We start from the raw sequence: 21,624 nt of genomic DNA, 5'->3' as shown, positions 1-21,624 counted from the left end.
ACCACCTTTTTGCAACCAAGAAGGTGAATTGGTGTCGTTTCAGTGGCACAATGAACCGAAATAGCTCTGAAACAGCTTATAGCTACCAATATAACTGCTCTGTATGCGTTAATGTGTGTCAGTTGGTCATAATGAGCCCCCCAAAGAGGATCCCAACCACCTGAAAAGCTGAACCAACTTGCCTGTAATCTGGTGATGCTCTGTTTGGCTAGCCTCATGTCTTCCGTTGACGATTCTTTAGATTTCTCAGCTAAAGAAAGTCGCTTTGCAAGTGCTCGGCACTGTCAAATCAAAAGCAAGAGAAACAAGTTCATTTCAAAATAAAAGCAAAAGTTAGCTTCTTTTAGCTGGTCTTTTATGACGACGCTTTCAGCACACAGTGGAATTCACCACTTTTCTCATCCATCCTCGCAACAGCCCTTTGAGATAAGTTTGCTATTTCTGTTTTGGGTATGCAAGCTCAAGGATGAGAGATCAAGGCCACACAGCAAATTTAATGCCCAGCAGGGATATGAATCTCCCCATTTTCCCTCTGTTCTCTCAATGCTTTCAACAGCTGCCTTGTAAGTTTCATCAGTTGGCTTCAGTTAGCAGATCTTCCTCAGCTGTATTACAAAAACTGACAAGTCAATTCCTCTGGGAAGACGTTTGAAGCCCCTATAAGTTTTGCCCCACTGGTAGATCCAAGAAGTCACCCATCATCAGATATCCTGAGCAAAGTTAACCTTCATAGTAAGTCTAGTGTTCCACTTTCAGAATAGGTCACTGAATGAGCCACTTACCTCCGCGTGGAAATGCACTGATTTGCTATCAGCCAGCTGCAACTGAGACGTAAGCTCCACTATCCTTGCCATATAGTGGTTCTTTATCAAATCTTCCCGGGTATCAGCTTCTGGAACCTGCAAAGGCAGTTTACAAGAACACAGGCAAGAACATCAAAATATGAAAGCCACCTCAAGCTAAGCAGGAAAAATGAAGCTGCAATAGAACAATATTGCATCAAGAAAACTTGTACTCTATAATATGGCCCTGAGATGCTCAGGAGGTAATATTTTAAATAAGTAAAATGATTGTTAGATGGAGAACATGCCAATTTTAGTAATAAGGAGCAGTAATAACAATGCTGTTGCACTGTGCTCATTTTCCAGGAGCATTGCCAAGTTTCCATAATCATTGCTAGACAAGCTACTTGCGGAATAGAACATGTAGCCCATGATACAAAATATCGGCATCACTGGGCCAATATGGATATGGTCTTTATTAAGAAAAAATAGAACAACAGTTAAATTTTACATTATAGTCATCTAGCAAGGAATGCTTGGATGTAAAAGGGAGGGAATCTGATGGAGGGAGCTTTGAATCTCAAAAGCATATACCCTGGAAATCTTGTTGGTCTTTAAAGTGCTACTGGACTCTTCCACTGCAGACCAACACAGCTACCCACCTGAAACCATCTTGGATGTACAAAGGCTGCTTTAATTCATATAGAATGGGTTAGATCCAAAGGCACTTGGAAGGAGGGAACTGCAAATTTTTGGTGGGTTTTCCATTACAGTCCCACATGCTGCAGCGCACTTCTTTATCAGGACCGTTTGGCCCTCAGGGTCATTTCTACTGCAGAAGACAGGGGGGTAGTGGAAAGGATCTTTTCTGCCAGTAGAGTTTCATTCAGTTTTTGGATCTAACCCATACAGTTAAACATGCCAGAATAATTTTACCATATTAAAAACATACCTCTTCATCATAAGTAGTCATTGTTAGCATTCCAACCTAAAAAAAAAAAAAAAAAAAAATTAAGATGGTGATCAGATCACAGAAACAGCTTATTCGCCGACTCAAATATATTCAGAAATTAGCCTCGATAGTTTAACAAAAAAATTAAAATGTTGAGAAAGCTGGACACATGCCGAAGTGTCTCCTGTTGAAATCGCTGAGGCCTCTATACACTTCAGTTAGGTTATGCTCTTGGCCTTTGTCTCCATGAACAAAGATCATGCTCAGTGAGACCTTCTTGCAAGTGAATAACTGCCAATAGAACATTTACCGTATTTTTTGCTCCATAGGACGCACCGCTCCATAAGACGCACCTAGTTTTTAGAGGAGGAAAACAAGAAAAAATCTTGTTTTCCTCCTGTAAAAACTTGTCTTATGGAGCGAATGCCGGCTGGGCGCGTGCGCGTCGGGATGGCGCGAGCCGGCGTTCCCCGCCCCGACGGCCAGCTGGGAGGCGGGTGGGGCCGCACAGAGCCGGCTGGGCACGTGCGTGTCGGGACCATAAGATGCCCCCCCCAGCTGGCCGTCGGGGAGGGGAAAGCCGGCTCGCGCTGGAACAACATGAGCCAGCTCTGTGCGCCCCGCCCGCCTCCCAGCTGGCCGTTGGGGCGGGGAAAGTCGGCTCGCGCTGGAACAACGCGAGCCGGCTCTGTGCGCCCCGCCCGCCTCCCAGCTGGCCGTCGGGGTGGGGAAAGCCGGCTCGCACTGGAACGACGCGAGCCGGCTCTGTGCACCCAGCTGGGAGGCGGGAGGAGCGCACAGAGCCAGCTGGGCGCGCTGGAACGATGCGAGCCGGCTTTCCCTGCCCCGACGGCCAGCTGGGAGGCGGGCGGGGCGCACAGAGCCGGCTGGGCACGCTGGAACGGGGCGCACAGAGCCGGCTCGCGTCGTTCAAGCGCCCAGCCGGCTCTGTGCACACATTCGCTCCATAAGACGCACAGACATTTCCCCTCACTTTTGAGGAGGAAAAAAGTGCGTCTTATGGAGCGAAAAATACGGTAACCATAATGCATGTTTGAACTGGTAACCTACAAAACTTTCAAGTCACACCCAAATAATTCCCTTGAAGTACATATCAAATATTTGGTAAACAAGAAAATTAAAATGGCTTTTACACCCTATAACATGGGGGGGGGGACTTAAACCATGCTTACATATGCTTTGCTAAAATGATAAAAAGGGCTTGTGGAAAGGAAATTGGATTCTGCTCCAGCCAAGCTGAAAATGTCAAAGAGCCAGCAAAATGCTTATGGTGATGCTATAATGCTGTTTAAGGTAGCAGGGTCAGTGTGGTATAATTGATACTCAGGGCCTTGGACCAGAAAAGATCTGAATTTCCAGGCCTACACAGCCATGAAACTCACTGAATAATCTTGGGCGAGTCACTCGCGGTCTATGACAAAATGGGTAACTCAATGGAAGCTGCGCTGAGTTTCATAGGAGGAAGGATAGGATACAAATGCAATGAGTTAAATGAACACATTGAGTTTTTTTGGAAGCTGTTCCGGTGCCATCTCTGTTGGTATGTCTCAGCCATAACTGGATTAGATGCCTTGGTCTAGCAGAATGGAATTTTGAACTCTACCAACTCATTAAAACCTTTTTGGTTATTGAATCTTTTCCACTTAGACAAATTGCAGACGTCTAGCATTTCAGTCAAAACCACATAGAAAGAATAATAATAGTATAAAGTTTCAGAGAGAGAGAGAAAAAACACTGCAGCCCTTAGAATTTACAACGAACCATTGGGAAAGGAGAGGGTAAGAAAACCATTAGTTATTGACCTCAGCTGCATAACTCTCTCAACTCAAAAACTTGGGGAAAGTAAACACTGAAAATCTAATCTGTGATGTAGTCCAACTGCTGTTACCAGAACAAGAATGTATGCCCTAATTATTGAGCTAGCAGCAACTAAAGTAACTCTCCTTTGATCAAAGTATATGCACATTTGGACCATTTGGGTAACAAAAGGACCACCTCATTTCTACTATCTTTTGATATCTTCTTTGATCCAATACAGGCATACCTCAGAGAAATTCTTTGGTTTCCCAGTGCATATAAAAGTTATGTTTACGCTATACTGTAGTGTATTAAGTGTGCAATAGCATGTCTAAAAAACAATGTAAATACCTTATGTCTAAAAAGCAATGTACATACCTTATGTCTAAAAAACAATGTACATACCTTAATTAAAATACTTTATTGATAAAAGATCACCATAACAGATATAATAATAATAATGAAAAAGTTTGAACTATTGTGAGAATTACCAAAATGTGACACAGAGACACAAATTAGCACGTGCTGTTGGAAAAATGGCATGGATAGACTTGCTCGATGCAGGGTTGCCACACACCTTCAATTCGTAAAAAAACACAATATTTGCGAGGTGCAATAAAACAAGGTATGCCTGTACATTAAAGATGATACAGGGAGAACTGCAGGACTGGAAGAGTATATCTAGTCCTTGTAGGAGATAGATGTGCCTATGCACTGCTGTTCATATGACCACAACTATGGAAATGCTCCTGAAGCCCATAGTGGTCCAGATGTTTCAAGCAAGGAAAGAAGCTTCCTTTAACAAACAAAATATTTTTTCTATAGGATTTCAGACAGGAGAGTAGCAGTTTTCACAGAAAAGATCATATGGTCATATGAATCAGCCTTGCTGCCCTTGTCACTTTCTCCACTCAAAGCCAATAAAGCCATAAAAGAGGCCGTTACAAAATACAACCTGATCCAGATTGAGATCAAACTTAGCTGGCATAACAGCCACGAGTAAACCCCAAGAACCAGGAATCCCCGGTTACAATTCCACTTTGGCCACAGTTGCAGGAGGTGACCTCAGGCAAGCAACTTATCTCTCTGCTTTAAATCCCACCCCAACAATATTTACTGCAAGATTCACTACATTAATATTATATGAAGTGCTTGCCAGGGATTGAGGGTGGGCTAGAAGTCAAATAAATAAATAAAGCTAAGTAGCGTGACTAAATTATATATAGGCAAATTAAGACAAAGCACTCAAATTTAAACAGATTTATTCTTGGACATAGGTCTAATGCGCAAAAGGAAACTTCAGTGTGCACATGGTGCACTTTCCATGCAGGAGTTAATGTGCCCACATGTCAAGGAATGCCCTAATGAAAGCATTATCCCAAGACAGAAAAAGTAGGTGGAATTCCCAGAGATGCTAGGCATTTGAGTGCCCACTGGCTCCAATTCACAGCTCTGCACGTCATTTTATATTCCTAACTATGGCAGACAGCGCTATAAGCAAGCATAGGGCAAATTCCACTGCCATAAGCTGCCAGTGAGAATACATTATTTATGCATTGGTCTACTAATATCTTCAAGACTGTAACTTTTGATGCCGCTTATTCACTTTAGACAACCAGCCAGCCCACTGAATGAGTCTTATATCTAAGCACTAAGGATCTAATCATACTTCAGCAGTGTTTCAGAATAATACTATTTGCTATAATGCTATAGAAAGCACTATAGAAACTGACATATTAAAAATGGGCAAAATTCCCAGCAAAGTCTTCTCTCTCTATTTCTAAGTTTCCACTGGAATTGCGCTACACTTCAGCAAAAAACCCTGAAAAATAAGAACATTTGTAAACAACCCCAAAGGCCAAAAATATTAGCTTGAACAGATTTGTATCAAAATCTCTCTCTCTCCAGTGCAGAGAAACACATCAAAAATGTGTTCTAAATGCATACAAATACACTTCCTCAATCCCAACCCATGCCAGGGAAGAAATGGAATAAACAAACAAACATTTCAGATCCAGGGAAATATAACACAGTATTCCATAAAAAGGCAATCCTGTTACAAGGCAGTTCTCTCCCCTCCCACTATCCCACTGTCCAGTATAATCTTCCAGGACCTTCTCCAGTTCACCCAGCTGCAGGAAGGAACAACCAAGACCTACCAAACTTGTGCTTTTAAGGGGATCCCTCAGAACCTTCTCTGTGGCAGCCTCCTCCAACTCAGCTGCATTCAGCAAGACGGGACTTTCCGGGCTCGCCTCGATCAATTGGCCACTGCCAGAGTTCTTGAGTTTATCGGCCACCTTTCTATTCTCTTTCTCCAGCCTGATTTTGGCAAGCTGGGCCTCCAGCATCCAGTGTTCCTTTTCCTGCTCCAGTTTGGCAATCTTCTCCAAACTCTGTTGCACCTTGAGAACAAGGAGAGAGACGGGAACAGATGAGAATGGAAGAGGCAGAAGGGATTACCCAAAGCAGCGTGCAGCAAACTGAATCACTGATCTAGCAGGCTTGGACCTGGGGCTGAGAAAGGCAGCACAGGGCTACACATGGTTCTGCCATGCTTTCAGGTGGCCTGAAGGCCTAGTGGTAAACTCCAAGCTTGCATGAAAAAGTTCCTAGCAGTCATGATTACAAACATTGCCATACGGCTGCCAGGTTCCCTCACGAGCATTCAGGATCTTTAAACAAAATAAAAGGCACACAGAAAAGAACAGTGAGGAAATTAGAACCCTCGTAACTCTGGCTGGGACATATTTTAGAAGTTTTTATAAAAGCAAATAGTGCTGCCATCACTTAAGAATGTAGACACATGATAATGGCAAAATGAACAGCTGCTGACTAGAGTCAAATTTGTCTTCAGTGACAGACTAAAGTTTTACAAGTTGTAACAGAGTCAACGTGTGAACTTTAAATATATATATAGCTATCTTTTTTTTTATAAATATCCATTACTATGACTTCCCTTCCGTGTGTGAAAGGTTTGTGAAACCATGCCCATAATGGAAAATGTTCCACACCTATGGAGAGACCACCACATTATTCTCCAAGAGCCTCAGAAGGAAGTCCATTTTGGGCCTCCTGTTCAGGATTTCTCTTCAGTTGCCATTTCCAGCATAGTTTTCTTAGTACTGAAATCTAAATGAGAAAGAATCATAAACTACAGCAGGACCTCCAAAGGAGCGGCTTTAGCCTTTTAGCAGTGGAGATCAACCAGCTGCATACCAGTGGCCAAGTAATCTAACTGTAGGCCTAGTTTCCCAGTTCCAAGAAAACTGGCTTTGCATTTTCAATATAATGAGCGGCAGATGGACTGGACTGTCATCCTATTTACATATATGTCATCCTGACTCATTCACCCACACCCCAATCCTGAGAAATAAGCAGTCCAATGACAATGACAATGCTAGGGCTTGGGGAGGGGGGAAATGACCAAGCAAATACACACTTGACCTTACATCTCTTCATGGAGAACCTACAAAGGTGAAAGCTAAGCAAAACAGCACACATAATCCCAAGGGCCACCTCTGCAGAGGCAGAACTACATATCAAACAGCTCTGCTTGGCTTTCTGAGACCAGGCCCACCATCCTTTTGGGGGGGCTGACTACCAAAGAAATTTCCTGCTTTAAGTCCTTTGTTTTACACTCAGACCAAGCTTTGCTTACATGCGGAATTCTGGATATAAGCATAATCCTCCCTTAATTGTGGATTTCAGAAGACATCTGCGCTAATTGAAGTTAATACAGTGTGACTACCAAAATCAAAATACCGATTCAATGAACACATTATATTTCAGAACAGCTGCATGTCAAATTGGGGGATACCTGCTGCGCGAGGCCTTCTCTGCTCTCAGTGGAACTCAGAAGAATTCTGCGGTTGGCCAAGGCCTCTTCATAAGGCACTGAATCACAGCATGGCTGGAGCCAAAAGACACACGGACTTCAGTGAGTCGGGTTACAGATGGGATTGTGCTAGTTCCCCCACTGCCCTTCCCTTGCTAGTGAAAGTCTTCTTTGATGCTTTCCAGTCCTTTAGTGGGAAAGATCTGCATGGAGTATATTGCAATTGAAGGGGAGGGGGAAGAAAATATGCGGCTGAGGAGGCATTGTTCTAGCAAGCCTGAGGTGGCCCTGGGCAAACGGGACGGGGAGAGAAGCCTTGTGTATTGTGTGAGCAGGATACATCACAAACACTGAATGAAGAAGAATTGGTTTTTATATGCCGACTTTCTCTACCACTTAAGGGAGAATCAAACCGGCTTACAATCACCTTCCCTTCCCCTCCCCACAACAGACACCCTGTGAGGTAGGTGAGGCTGAGAGAGTGTGACTAAGCCAAGGTCACCCAGCTGGCTTTGTGTGTAGGAGTGGGGAAACAAATCCAGTTCACCAGATTAGCCTCCACCACTCATGTGGAGGAGTGGGGAATCAAACCCGGCTCTCCAGGTCAGACTCCACTGCTCCAAACCACTTCTCTTAACCACTACACCACACTGGCTCTCTTGAAAATACCAAGTTTGATGGGCCAATGGTTGATTTGGGGCGGGGGCTGGAAAATAATCTGAAATTGTATAATACGGCATTGGGGCACTAAGAGTTCAGGGAGATGCTGGGGGCAGAGAGATAATCCAGGGCAGAGGGATGAATGGCAAAAGGGGCCGAGCAGGATGACAAAGGGACTCAGATGAGGGAGGACATCAGTGATTATAGCAGCTCTTAGATAACACCCAAGAATCCTACTCAGCAAACTACAGGCAGCTCCCAAGTTCAACGGCCCGTCTTCTTTTTTCAGCTAAAACCAGCACGTTAAAGAACAACAGTGTGACTTCTGGGTTTCCCTACAGCCATTCTTGCAATAAGAAACCAGCTAAGGCACCTCTTAAACAGCCGTTTAGCAGGTGGTTGCCAGGAGAACCTTCCTGCCTCCCACTGCCTTGCCAAGGCTGTGACTGCTCTCATCTGTATCCAGCGGTCCTCCTGCTCTGCAATCTTTTTCCATCCCCAGCTCCACCCCGAGGAAGTATACAGCCCTGCAAACAAAGCAGTTCCACCCACAACAAAGGCCCTCTTTCATGGAGGAAAAGAATCCAGGCCCACGTCAAAAGGATTTCTAGAGCGTGTCCAAGGGATCAGAGTTACTCTGTGCTACGGCTATTGTACTTGAAGGGGCACAAACCTTCTTCAGCAATTTCATGAAGGCAGCGGCTTTCTTCTTGTATTGAAGCATGCATTCGGCCGAGAGGGGGTTGATAAACTCCGTTCCTCCCTCGGGCCCATAGCTCAGTGAGGCAGTGAAGCAGTCTAAATTGTTGCTAAAGAAGGAGGCAACCTAGAAGGAGGCAAACATTTAAAACAGAGCCTGTGTAAAACAAAAACAAAAAACACGCCAGACTTACCAAATACACACACACACTCACAGAACAATCTGCATCAACAACGCAAATGCATAATATAGTTTGAGAGGATCCATCCATGCTTACCGTATATAGGCCTCTCTTACGGAAATATATTATGTTGCAAAACCGAGCTGCAAATTAAAGCTATCCTAAGAAGCACAGCAAGATCTCAGTTTCTACAACAAGTGGCAGTTTAAGTGAAACTCGTTATTAATTGTAAAACTTAAGTTCTTAGGTCTTGTGGATACAGAAGGAAAGGAACAGTAAAAACTTGGACAGGGTTTAGTCAGGGTTAACTAAGAAGTAAAAAATTCTTCACTCTCTATACTTTCTAACCTCCCCTTACTTCTTTTCTACAAATCAACAAGTTGAGGCCCCTCAAAAAATTCATTCTGCCTAGTTTTACCCCAAAGGAATGCATCGCAAGAGTAGCAGTGTTTTCTAGAAGTGCCCCAATTCTGCTGTTAACACAGGTCTTTTTTCACCAATCAGCAACATCTCTGGAGAGCTTGCAAGGGAGTCTTACTTTTGCAGCCCTGGCTAAGGCTGTTGCTTTGGGTGAGAAGAGAAAATTACCTTGCCTGCTCCATTTGTTAACGCCACCACAGACGATAAGATGCAGTCATTGGTGGTTATTAGCTTCTGTGTGGATGTTGGGAGCTCACGCTCCAAGGCCGCTTTTTGACTATAATGCTTGGAAATATCTATAAGCAGAAGGGATTAAAAGTTGCATCAGCCATGCACACAAACTTGCCATGCCCTCTGACCTCTTCTTCAAAGCCAGTTTTGAAGATTCTCTCCTCGAATCGAGTTAAGCAGCACCTTAGAGACCAACATTTTTGGGGTATGAGCTCTCAAGAGTCAAAGCTCCCTTTATCACGAGCTTTAAGTCTCGAAAGCTCATATCCCAAAAATCTTGTTAGTCTCTAAGGTGCTGCTGGACTCAAATCCAGCCATTCTACTGCTGACCAACGTGGCTATCCTCTGAAACTACTTCTGCCCTCCTATTACTAAATTTCACTTTTTCGTTCCAGTACAATAGTCCAAGACACTTAAAATGTCTCCTGATCATATCGAGGAGTTGCTCCTGTCTGCACTCTGTAGGGCCAGAGTGGGGTAGAAGACAGTGTTAAATCTGGACCCAAGGTGGTGACCTTGGGTCAAACCACATTCCTCAGCCAAGCCAACTTGACAAGATTGTTGTGAGGATTCTTTAAAAGGGAGGGAAAGACAGAAGATAACAGCCAAGCTCACTGGAAGAGGGGAGGGATGCAAATATAAAAAGGTCCTTGCCCCTTCCATCTCTGAGGTGGAAGAGAAGAAAGAGTTGGTATTTATACCCCACTTTTCTCTACCAAAAGGAGTCTCAAAGCTGCTTATAATCATCTTCCCTTCCTCTCCCCACAACAGATACCTTGTGAGGTAGGTGGGGCTGAGAGAGTTCGGCGAGAACTGTGACTAGCTCAAGGTCACCCAGCAGGCTTCATGTGAAGGAGTGGGAAAACAAACCCGGTTCACCAGATTAGAGTCCACTGCTCTTAACCACTACACCACACAAAGACACACACAACCCAGATTCCCTCTTTCCTGTCCCCTGAGAACATCTATAATATGAAACACGCTGCTCTGCTGAGCCATCAGAGTCTCTAACTATCAATGCCAGGATCCTCAGTTTAGGCTGGCCAGTGCCAATAACCTGAACTAATGTTGATATTATGCATATGCATTACTTGGAAGGTCAAGAGATATTTGCCAATTTGCTTAGAACAAACAGGGTCAATACCAGCCATAATATAAACAGCCATTATCTATTGCCATAACAGCTGTACGTGCTTAAGGCTACAGGCTCAATCCTGGGCATCTGTTGTTTACAGAAGTCACTGGACAGAGCTGGAAAATATCTCTGTCCAACACAAAGGGAGACTCTGCCAATCAGTATGATAATTACACAGACGTCATACAAAGCAGCTCCTTAAAAAGAAGTCTCTGTCACCATCCATTTTTGTGCATTTTGAAGATTTAATTAAAACACCTGTGTTTTCAAGGCCATGCAAATCAAAGCAAGCACCAACCTAATGACAACGTATGGCTTGTTCTTTTGCAAGGCTTGGAAATGGAACATTTCCAGGTTCACAACAAGCCACTGTTTGTTGCTGCACCCAAACCCATCACTACGGTTTGTCTCCTGCCTATAAGTGAAGTCTTCAAGCAAAGAGAAGAGGCATGGTGAGCCTGAGGAACTCCATGGCTTGTTCTTGCAACTACAAATTGCAGTTGGTTGTCATTTCTGAATGCAGCTACTGTCCTCTGGCACCTACACCAACCCCAGCCATTTTCATCTGGGATGTAGGAAGCCAGCTACTGGTTATGTCAACCAAGCAAACATGGAGAGCTGGCCCTTTAACCTATTGAGGGGTTTCCTGACAGGCCGCTGTCCTGGAGGGTCACTAAAAGCCATAGCCCAACAGATCCAAACACCATCAGCCCCACCAACCCTGAAGGCTGACGGTCCATTATCAATGCCTCTGACTGGGTCTGAACTGAGTGGTGCTGGCTTGCAGGGCTGCTGCGTGCCTTTTTCCTGGGCTATTTAAGCCTCACAGTCCACCCCTGCTCAGCAACCACCTGGGTAGATGTACACAAGCTGTCAGCCCTCTTGTTAGGTGTTAATTGACTATAGCGGTGTTCAGTCATTTTATTGGGAAAGCTACTCATGCTTAAGTCAGTCTCACCTTTCATGATATCATGAAATCCATGAAGAGCTGAAGCAACATATGTGAACACTGAGCTGAAGTTTGTCCGAAGCAGCCTGTCTGGCTTTGTGCCTAGAAATTACACAAATAAAGAAAAATGGTCTTCAAAATGGCCCACAGGTCTCACAGTTAAAGGGCACCACCAAAAAGGCCATAAAAAGCAATGCAGTGGGTTTTCAATTTCTCAAATTCAAATCTAGACAAGGAATCCAGGCATGTTAGCTAATGCTGAAGTCTGGACCAAGTTCAGATTCCTGGTCAAATAGGCAATTCTGAAGGGGGGGGATCATGTAAATACTATACTTGAATTGTAAAATATTTTAATGAAAGATCTTTTAAGTGGGCCCTCAATATTTATCAGCCTTGATTTTGTAAATATATGCTCTCAACCCTATCATAAACTGGTCATGGGTCTCTTATCCCACAGCTATGAACCAGTTTCTGCTTGGGAATTAGATAGCAACAGAATAACAATTGTCATTTGGGGGTGAGCCCCAAAGAATCTGATAGTGTCAGCACACAGTACAGAACTCCATGTAGTTAAAGTTTGTGGAACTTGAGGTGGTCTTAATTGTGCATATAATGCTGTTTTTTCACTGTTCTTTAATTTTGTAATCTACCATTATTACTCTGTATTGCACATAATAATGGTTAACATATATTATTCTCCAATTGGGCAATCTTTCTTCATTATCTACATTACACTGTATTTTTAGCGTGCTCTCCAGTTTTGTTGGTTTATGCATTATATTGTTCTTACTACATTGGTTTTTAGATGTAACCCACCTCAAGTCTTAGTGAAAGAGAAGGACTATAAATGAAGTGAGTAAATATTTAGGGATCCAATTCTTAAAAGTAAAATTCCTGGATGGGGCGCCTGGAAACAGGAAGGCTTTAAACTTTTAAAATGCTGTATAAAATTCAGAACAACCTAAGGAAGGAAATGGAGCTCCCCCTACATTAAAGATTTTTCCAGGAAAAAAATGGTCTGCAAAAGACTTATGAAGTCAAAGTATTGATCCTAAAAAGCCTTAAAACCATCCAAAATTGTTTTTCTAAGGTCTTTGCTGCAATACATCCTCCATAATGTCACAGTCAGTAGACTTTCAATCCCTTTACATATTTTTATAAGGAACAGCGCTCTCACACAACAGAGGGTGAATGAACTGTTAACCAAAAAATGTTACCTGGGGTTACTTGTTAAACGGAGACTCTTCAACAGCCTCAAACTACCGTATATACTCGCGTATAAGCCGAGTTTTTCAGCCCAAAAAAAGGGCTGAAAAAGCCGGCCTCGGCTTATAAGCGGGTCAATACGGTAGGGTAGGGGAGGGAAGGGCCAGGGGAAGCCGGCTGCGGCCTCTAGAAGGCCGCGCGGCCGCAGCCGCCGGGCGCGCCTGGCTCCCCCCGCCCTGGAAGAGCCAGGGGAAGCCGGCTGCCGAGCGCGCCTGGCTCCCCCTGCCCTGGAAGCCTCCTGCGGGGGGCCCGCCGCCGCCACCACCGCCTTCGCCGGGAGCCCTGTCAGGTAAGCCTGCAGGGGGGGGGAGGGGTTATAAGCCGACCCTCGGCTTATACGCGGGTGCCTAATTTTTCCCCATTTTTGGGGAGAAATTAGGCACCTCAGCTTATACGCGGGTCGGCTTATACATGGGTATATACGGTATATTCATACTGTCACCAGTTAGAAGTACGGCACAGATATTTGGACACGTGCCCCTTAGCACTTCAGCTTTTCAAGAATGGAAAGATTTGCACTTGGTTGTTAAATCAATTGTTAGCTACTCTAGGTTACATGTGCTCTGTTAATTCCCACCCCCCCTCCTTGTCAGCCTGAGAGGAATCAATATTTTAAAAATAAAAAGCAAGCCATGCAACAGGCCAGCCACGGTATGTTAATCCTCAAAATGGTACCAAGAGCTTTAAGGCAGACAGGGTTGGGATCAATAGCCATTCAGAAGCACACCTCCTCCCCCACAACCATTAAATGCTGTAACGGAAAACAAGCATATTTGTCTATATGTTTTATGCTGGTTTTGCTCATTGGATTTACTCTTTTCTAGAGACTTTCATAAAAATATTTAAACTCACTTATGTACTACACAGCTTGTTTATGACTCTCTGGCAATTAGGCTAATGTTTTATTTGATGGGGAACAAACACATCTGCAATTGGCCTGCTCCCACCTGAGTTAATTGGGCTGTAATAACTGGCAGCTTTTGTTGAAAAAGAAAAATGTTTAATGTTTTACATTTTAAAAGTGAAGAAGAGTTGGGTTTTATACCATGCTTTTCTCTACTGTAAGGAGTCTCAAAGCGGCTTACAATCACCTTCCCTTTCCCCCCACAAACAGGCACCTTGTGAGGTAGGTGGGGCGGAAAGAGTTCAGAGAGAACTGTGACTAGCCCAAGGTCACCCAGCAGGCTTCATGTGGAGGAGTGGGGAAACAAATCTGGTTCTCCAAATTAGAGACCGCTGCTCTTAACCACACCACGCTGCTCCAATGCTTCACCACAGAGCTTTAGAGTTGGTCACCACAAACATAGTTCTCATAATACTCTGCCCTTTCTTCATTTTTAAACTGAGAAACTAGGGCTTCTAGGCTTAAAGCAGAAATGAAACAGCCTTAGAAGGCAAGTCACTGTAATTTATGGAAGTGGAGAGTTTACTATTTCCTTCTTTTTAAAAAAGATCCATTTTAGGAACCTCAGAGGTTTCAACAGTAGTTTTAGACCAGCCTCACTTTAAACTTTGTTTTAAAAGTTTCTTATTCAAACTAACACAAAGCAGTTTAACTGCACTTCCTTTTTAATTCCCTCCAAATTCCAATTTCATTTCTGGAAGAGCCTGAACAGATGCATTCCGCTTTCTCTCCATGTCCTTCACATCTCTAGGCATCTAGGTCCTCTTGTTCAATAAATACAGGCAATATGCACAGTTCTGCCATCTGCCTTCCGACCTACAAAAAAAGCTTCAATTTGTACTTGGATAAGGTAACACTGAAATATGGAAGTTTTGGCATCCTTAAATATTCCCACCATGGTTGGCAACAGACGCTTACTTGGTAAGGCAAGAAGACTAATATACGTGTGCAGCTTCTCAAAGACGGCTGTCAGCTTCTTCATGTCGTTTTGGAGCTCCGTGTTCCTGGCTCTTAACGCAGCTGTGCAAAGAGAAGATTCACACTCTTCTTCCAAACTAGGAACATATGAATTTATGTTTTTAAGAGTGAGTACAGTGATTTTGTTTATTTGTTTAAATGACATGTTTTGCAGAAAAGATTAGAAACATTTTAGGGCACTTTCCCGAAACCCAAACATCTAAAAAAGCTTGAGGGGGAATTTTTGGGGGGTGATGGGCACCAATTTAAAAACAACAAATTCATGTAAACATGGAGCAGATGCTGTTATCTTCCTGGCTGTGTTCAGATGTCATGATAAACTATGGTTACAGAAACCTCAGTTTATTACACAATCCCTGGTTCGAGCACAGTACATAACTGAGTTTATTTATATAGCACATTCTTATCCCAGCATTTTGCCAAGGAGCTCACAGCACAGTATATGGTTCTCCCCTCTGCTATTTTAACCACACAACAACCCTGCGAGGTACATTAAGCTGACAGAGATTGCATGGCCCAAGGTAACCCAGGAAATTTGAAAGCAAGTAGGGACTTGAACCTGGGTTTCCTTGGTCCTAATCCAACCTTCTAACCGCTACATTACACTGGTTCAGAATAACCTCCAGTTAGTCTGCTGCTTGTCTCCTTTTCTGCCTCCAAGCAGAATTCACAGTCTCTCCCAAACTCTTCCATTGCTCGGTGTAGTGGTCTGGAGGGGTGGAGTCTGATCTGGAGAACCGGGTTTGATTCCCCACTCCTCCACATGAGTGGCAGAGGCTAATCTGGTGAACTGGATTTGTTTCCCCACTCCTACACACGAAGCCAGCTGGGTGACCTTGGGCTAGTCACACTCTCTCAGCCCCACCTACCTCACAGGGTGTCTGTTGTGGGGAGGGGAAGGGAAGGTGATTGTAAGCCGGTTTGAGTCTCCCTTAAGTGGTAGAGAAAGTTGGCATATAAAAACCAATTCTTCTTCTACCAGAAAAGTCTCAGTATATATGCAGCTCAATCACTATTGGTTGGCTGCAGGGAAGGGCCAGGAAGCCAAGCCAAGCCTCCTCAGATCTACAGGCTCCTTCTATCTTGTTATTTTTCCTATGCTTTTTAATGGTGTTGTAAAACAATTTTACACAGCCCTCACCTTCCTTCCCCCTCCCCTCACTTGCCATTTAGCCATATTCCCTAACCTTGTTTTCTCTGAGATAAAAAGCTTCGGAAGAAACACATAAACATGGCCAACTTACTCTCTTGGATGTAAAGAAAGGGGGAGCAAGGTATGGCTGTAGGTGGGTTGTGAACTGCTCAGGACTGTAAGGATGTTTTATTTGGAACGGCTTCTATTGTATACATTTGTATACAAACTGAAAGACACATGGGATTAAGAGGAATCTTTGATCTCGTTGCCTTTTGGATTTCCCCTTGGGAGAAGCTATTGCTTGGTGAATGATCATTATAAAGGGATCAGAACATTGCTGAACACTACTGGAGCAGCTATGTTTTGTTTCTTGGTGCAGCTGGCTCTGTATCCAGGAGGCTAAGGGGTTACTGAACAAACTGGGATTTCTAAATTTGGACATAATGAGAAACGAGAGTTAGGACTGAACACAGGTAACAAGCCCAGTTACAACCCGTGGTTCAATCCCAGATTAGCACCCAGCAATAAACCACTGTTGAGCATGCTGCATTTAAACACCTCAATGAACCAGAAATTAAGCAAACTATACTTTTTCATGACATCTGAAAGGAGCCAGAGAGAAACTCTTCCGTTTGCTATGAAAGACGGCATTGTTCTTTGGCTGACTGGGGGCATTTTGTGGCTGTGAAACTAGGAACAGCCCAGAAGTTCTTTCCAGTGATGGTTCTTCCCATTTGACATAATGAATTTACAGAAAGGAATATGGTCTTTAGCATCCAGTCATACACCCCTAACCTACATTCTGGGGTCAAAAGCTTTAATTACATTCCGTGCACCCACCCCATATAGTATTAGACTGCAAGCTCTCCACATTGAAAATAACTGAAAAGCAAAGACTCTGGACTATCAAGTAGGAAATCAATACAAAAGCCAGAGGGTAGAAACTTATTGCTTTTTACAGCCTAGAGAAGAACACTTACTGGGGGTGGGGCACAAAAGGAAATACTTCCATTTGGTTTTTAACAGAAATGCTAATGTGAAGGTTTTAAAGGATGCAATATTTAGCCAGTTCAATCGATGGACCAGCCAACTAAAGCATTAGCTGATTAATCAGAGGCGGCTAACTCCATTTGGTGCGAGAAAAAAATTAATCAAAGGAGCTCAAGTTATTTTGGTTCTAGCTGTTACCTTAACATGGAATTTGAAAGGAAATTAAAAACATGTTCTTATACATTTGTTGCATTTTTGGAAAATATATGTAGCTTTAGGCATAGTGGTAGAAAAATGATTAAAGATTTATAAATTAATAACAGAAGCAGAAGATTAAACACTATTGAAACTGCATTCATATCTTCTTCTAACTCTTCTGAACAGCCAGCTCAGGGTGTGGCAAAGGCTCTAAGAAAAAGGCTACAGCCACCAAAAATATTGGGCTGGATCCCACAGACCTGCTTTGCTAGTAGTACAACCTTGCATTGCTGGAGAAAGGCTCTGGTGAAAGTGGAAGAGACTCATGGAGTTGTATTCTCCCAGTCTGTTGGGGGGGGGTTGTTTCCCACCAGTAGAGGAGCCATGGGTGTCAGCAGGATGTAACTTGCATTGACGGAACATACCACCCTTCACCGCATGAAGTGGTCAGATACAACCCACCATAAGAGAATTTCTGGTTCATGGTCAGAACACTACGGCTGACACGGCTGCTATGATGGAACTGAGAATCCCTAGGCTCTAGACACATTGCAAGCAATCCTTATGAAAAACGCTCAAGAGTCAGGGGCACATTGCCCAACCGCTCAAAGAATCCAACATAAGTGATAAGCTGCACACTGAATTAACATTCCCATTTAGCAGGTAAAGAAAGAAAATACCTTTTCAACTGGTAAGGAAGAATCTTCCTGAGAAAGTGGACATAAGACGTTAGGTAGTCAGAAAAGGATTTCAATTTCACAGCTGTTTCCTTTTTCGGGGGGAAAAAGAGAGAAAATAACGTAAGTTGTATTTAAGGTATTTAGTACCAGCTTGTCTTGGAGGGGAAGTTTGGCAAGAAGATGACAATTTTACCAGCACTGTGACAGTATCCTCTGTGATACTCTCAAACAGGAGCAGCATTCCTTCCTCCAGAGGGCGAACGTAGGATGCATTTTCATGGAGATACTGTGAGAACTGAATGCAAAAAGAGAAGTTAGTGATTAACTGCTGGCAAAACACTGCAGCCCGTCAAGGCCAAAGGTTTTGGATTCTGAAGAGTCCCCCAGTCCACTATTAGTATGAAATAATGGCACAGTTTCTGCACTGCCATCTGGTGTAGTAGTTTATTTTGTATCACCTGGTGGGGCAGGAATAGGGAAGAAGCACTGAGATAAAACTTTGTGCAGCCAATGACTGAGGAAAGTTGAGTTTATTTTTAAAACAGTTTCACAAAGAAGACAGGAGATGTGCTGGAAAGGTTCCACAGCCCATGTGAAAAAACATTTACAGGGATTGGAAATAATATTTTTCTAAGGTTTAATTGTATAAGCCATATACTGGGGGCCATATGGCTTAAAAAACAGAATACATAAATTTTGTAAACAAACGTTCCAAATGTTCTTTTAAGTGAACAGGTTGAAGGGGGGAGGTCATTGAAAGGGTCTTTTTTTCAACCCACACGCTCAACTAGGATAAGGGGGGTAGTCAAGCTACATAGGCCTCAGACATCCAAAGCATGAGCCCCTTTTGACTACACCAAGAAAGTGCTCTCAGTGGTTTCCAACATCTGTAGACTGTTCCCCCTGCCTTCCCCAACAATGACATCCAAGTCTAACCAAAGCAGATGTATACAGTCTCCATACATGGGGTGAAATCCTGGATTTAATCTGGGAGATCTACCATGTGTGCCTACAAGCATTTGATTTGACCCCTTTGGACATTACACCACTATGCAATGGCATAAGACAGGGGTCGCAAAAGTGCGGCTCCCGAGCCGCATGTGGCTCTTTGAGCCCTTGAGTGCGGCTCTTTCCATGTCCGGGCCCGGCTGAGTAGCGAAAGGGGCGGGGGGCGGGAGAGAGTCTGCGCAGGAGGCGCTTGGGTTACGTAGGAGCGACCACGTGCCGCTGCTGCTGGCGGGCCTGCTGTGGGGAGAAGTCTGCGCAGGAGGCACTCGAATTACAAAGGAGCGACCACGTGCTGCTGCTGCTGGCTGGCCTGCTGTGGGGATTGGGGGTTTCTTAAGCAGCGGAGGGAGCAGCCGCCGTTTCGATATTTGCACAGTAAGCCCACCCGCTGCCTCTTGGCTTCTACTGTTGGCTCCTCGAGTCCCTCTTCAGAAAGGCTCGAGAGAAATTCTCATTGCTTTGGACGCGCTTCGCCCGGATGAGGAAGCCCCGCGCAGCGCCTTTCTCGCTTGAGGCCGCCCGCAGCCCGGAGGGGAGGGGGAGGCAGAGAGTGAGCTGCCCCAGCAGCCGCCACCTCCCCCCTCCCTGCCGCTCAGGCCTCTCTTTCGGTACGGCCGCTCTCGCCCCCAGGGCTGCAGAGCGGGCCCAAGGCCGTGCTCAGGCCGCCCCTGGGAGGGGGGAGGGGGCTGGCGCTGTGGCCTCGAGGGAGAGAGGGAGGGAGGAAGGGGCAGTTGGGGGACTCTCCTTTCTCCCCCCCCCCGTGGAAGCCGCCTGGGCATGCAGCCCCTGCCTGCCTGCCCCCCAGCTGGGGGGGGGGCTCCTCCAGCCAAGCCACCTTGCCCGGGCACCCACCTGCCTGCCCTGAATCTGGAGCCCGTCTGTCCCAGAATGGTGGGGGGGGTGAGACTGTGCATCTCCCCCTTGTTTGTTTGCATGGAACACACAGAGACCGGGGACCTGCTGGCCTCTTCCTCTGTGCCTGGGATCCCTGGACATCTGGACCCTCGCTGGGTGATGGTGGTGGTGGGGAGAAAACAGTGGGCCTTTTTGTCTGGCAATTGTTAGCCCTCCCCTGGCCTATTACTACAGGTTTCCCCTCTTCCTGCTACTTTGTGCCTCTTTCAAAAGGAACTGGGGGGGGTTTACACTCTCCCCACAGCCATTCACCACCCCACTGTGCAGTAGGTGCTCTACTGGTTTCCACTTCTGCTAAATTTTAATTAAAGTTTATTAAGTTAATAAACAGTGTACCTACCTATATAGTTTGAGTTTAAAAAATTTGGCTCTCAAAAGAAATCTCAATCGTTGTACTGTTGATATTTGGCTCTCTTGACTAATGAGTTTGGCGACCCCTGGCATAAGAGGAGGGGATGTCATAGGCTAGGACGAAATTGGAGTGATATGTTCATGGAATTCCACATAAAACTCTTAAATGTATGAATAGAGCAGAATAATGTTGTGAGGCATTTTTGCAAAATGTACAACAAGGTCATGAAGCTGTGTATAGTTGCATGCAATATGAATGTGTATGGGAAAACACCAGCACTACTTATCAGAGGTGAAGGGTTTCTCTTCCTCTAAATGTCATTAACTAAAGGGTCTTTTTCCTTTAGAAGCGAGTGCTTCTCTCAAGGTCAGATAAGAAGCATGGGGATGTTTAGATATCCTGTGAAAATGCTGACTGTGAACTGTATGATGTAATGGTGTGGTAGGTTAGCTTCCTTGCAGCTGCTAACCTAGAGGATTAAACTATTCTTCTTATTATATCCCTGCCAAGGATGCAGTATTGAAGCATTGTCAAGGACAAACCTTCTATTCCATAGGTACAGAAGACAAGCACTTCAAGGCCACTGGTGCTTGATCCTATGCTCCACAGGTGCAGGAGCAGCAACAGATTAAGATAACCATTGATCTGGAGTGTATATAAGGGAAAGCCATACAGGCAGAAAGAGAGAGGGTTGAAGGAGGATGGCTTCGGTTGTCTGGCCTCACTCTCTCCAAACATCTTTAAGATGTAAAACCTAGGAGTGTTAGTGGAGGACAACACTGGTTGTCTGGCCATTAGCTTTCCTCATCTCTTGCGTGAGATGTCAGAATTGAGGTATTGGAGGGCAACACTGGTTGTTTGGCCATGGCTCATTCTATCATTTCATATCTTGTGTGATATGTAACTCTAACATTTCACAGGTCTCTTTGTGAGAATGGGAAGGACTCCTCTCAAAGGAGATTCATTTCGAGATGACTTGCTTAGGCCAGATGTCTGAAATGAATGCATGCAGACTACGCCATTGGATGGAGACTCTTAGAAGTCCTACTAACCTTAATGTGGGTATTGGATCATTCCATATTTGGAAACATTGACATCTCATTGATTCTAACAAGAATTAATGAGTTCTCACTGTAAGAGCTAAATAGTCTAGCTTGGCTTTCCTTGTAAAACATGGAAGTTGTGAAATCCAGAGCTTCCTTAATACAGGTCCTTCACAGAGTCAAAGAGACTAGGAACATGATTCTTTGAGACACTCTTAGAGATTCCTCTAACCAACCAGATCTCTCTCAGGGTATGAGTCAGAGGTTTCCCCAGTGAGCAGGGGACGCTTCTGCACTCAGTGCATGATAGTGCATACACAGAGTGCTTATACAGAAACTCTTGCACTGAACTAGAGGTTCATACGAGGTTCTCTCTAATATTGGCAAATAGAGACACTTCAGAGTTTTAAGAACAACTCTTGAATACTAAAGCTACGCATAGCTACAAAGCGCTGACTGACTTCAGCTTTGCATACACATAAACCTGCT

At 44.5% G+C, this 21,624-nt stretch overlaps 1 protein-coding gene across 1 annotated transcript in view; it reads right to left on the bottom strand.

The window, feature by feature from the left end:
• The window catches only part of PPP1R21 (protein phosphatase 1 regulatory subunit 21), a 43,920-nt gene that overhangs the window by 4,094 nt on the left and 18,202 nt on the right, over positions 1-21,624 (bottom strand). Inside the window, exons 10-20 of the mRNA XM_056852555.1 lie at positions 18,011-18,112; positions 17,818-17,906; positions 14,755-14,891; positions 11,676-11,768; positions 9,520-9,647; positions 8,724-8,876; positions 7,373-7,465; positions 5,712-5,957; positions 1,735-1,770; positions 783-899; positions 183-281 (exon numbers count right to left, since the gene is read on the bottom strand). Of these exons, the coding sequence (XP_056708533.1) occupies positions 183-281; positions 783-899; positions 1,735-1,770; positions 5,712-5,957; positions 7,373-7,465; positions 8,724-8,876; positions 9,520-9,647; positions 11,676-11,768; positions 14,755-14,891; positions 17,818-17,906; positions 18,011-18,112 (1,293 nt within the window). The remainder of the gene's footprint in view (positions 1-182; positions 282-782; positions 900-1,734; positions 1,771-5,711; positions 5,958-7,372; positions 7,466-8,723; positions 8,877-9,519; positions 9,648-11,675; positions 11,769-14,754; positions 14,892-17,817; positions 17,907-18,010; positions 18,113-21,624) is intronic.

This window comes from Euleptes europaea, chromosome 7 (assembly GCF_029931775.1).
Source record: "Euleptes europaea isolate rEulEur1 chromosome 7, rEulEur1.hap1, whole genome shotgun sequence".
NCBI lineage: Eukaryota > Metazoa > Chordata > Lepidosauria > Squamata > Sphaerodactylidae > Euleptes > Euleptes europaea.
The sequence above is the reverse complement of the archived record's forward strand: the minus strand, read 5'-3'. Positions and strand labels throughout refer to the sequence as shown.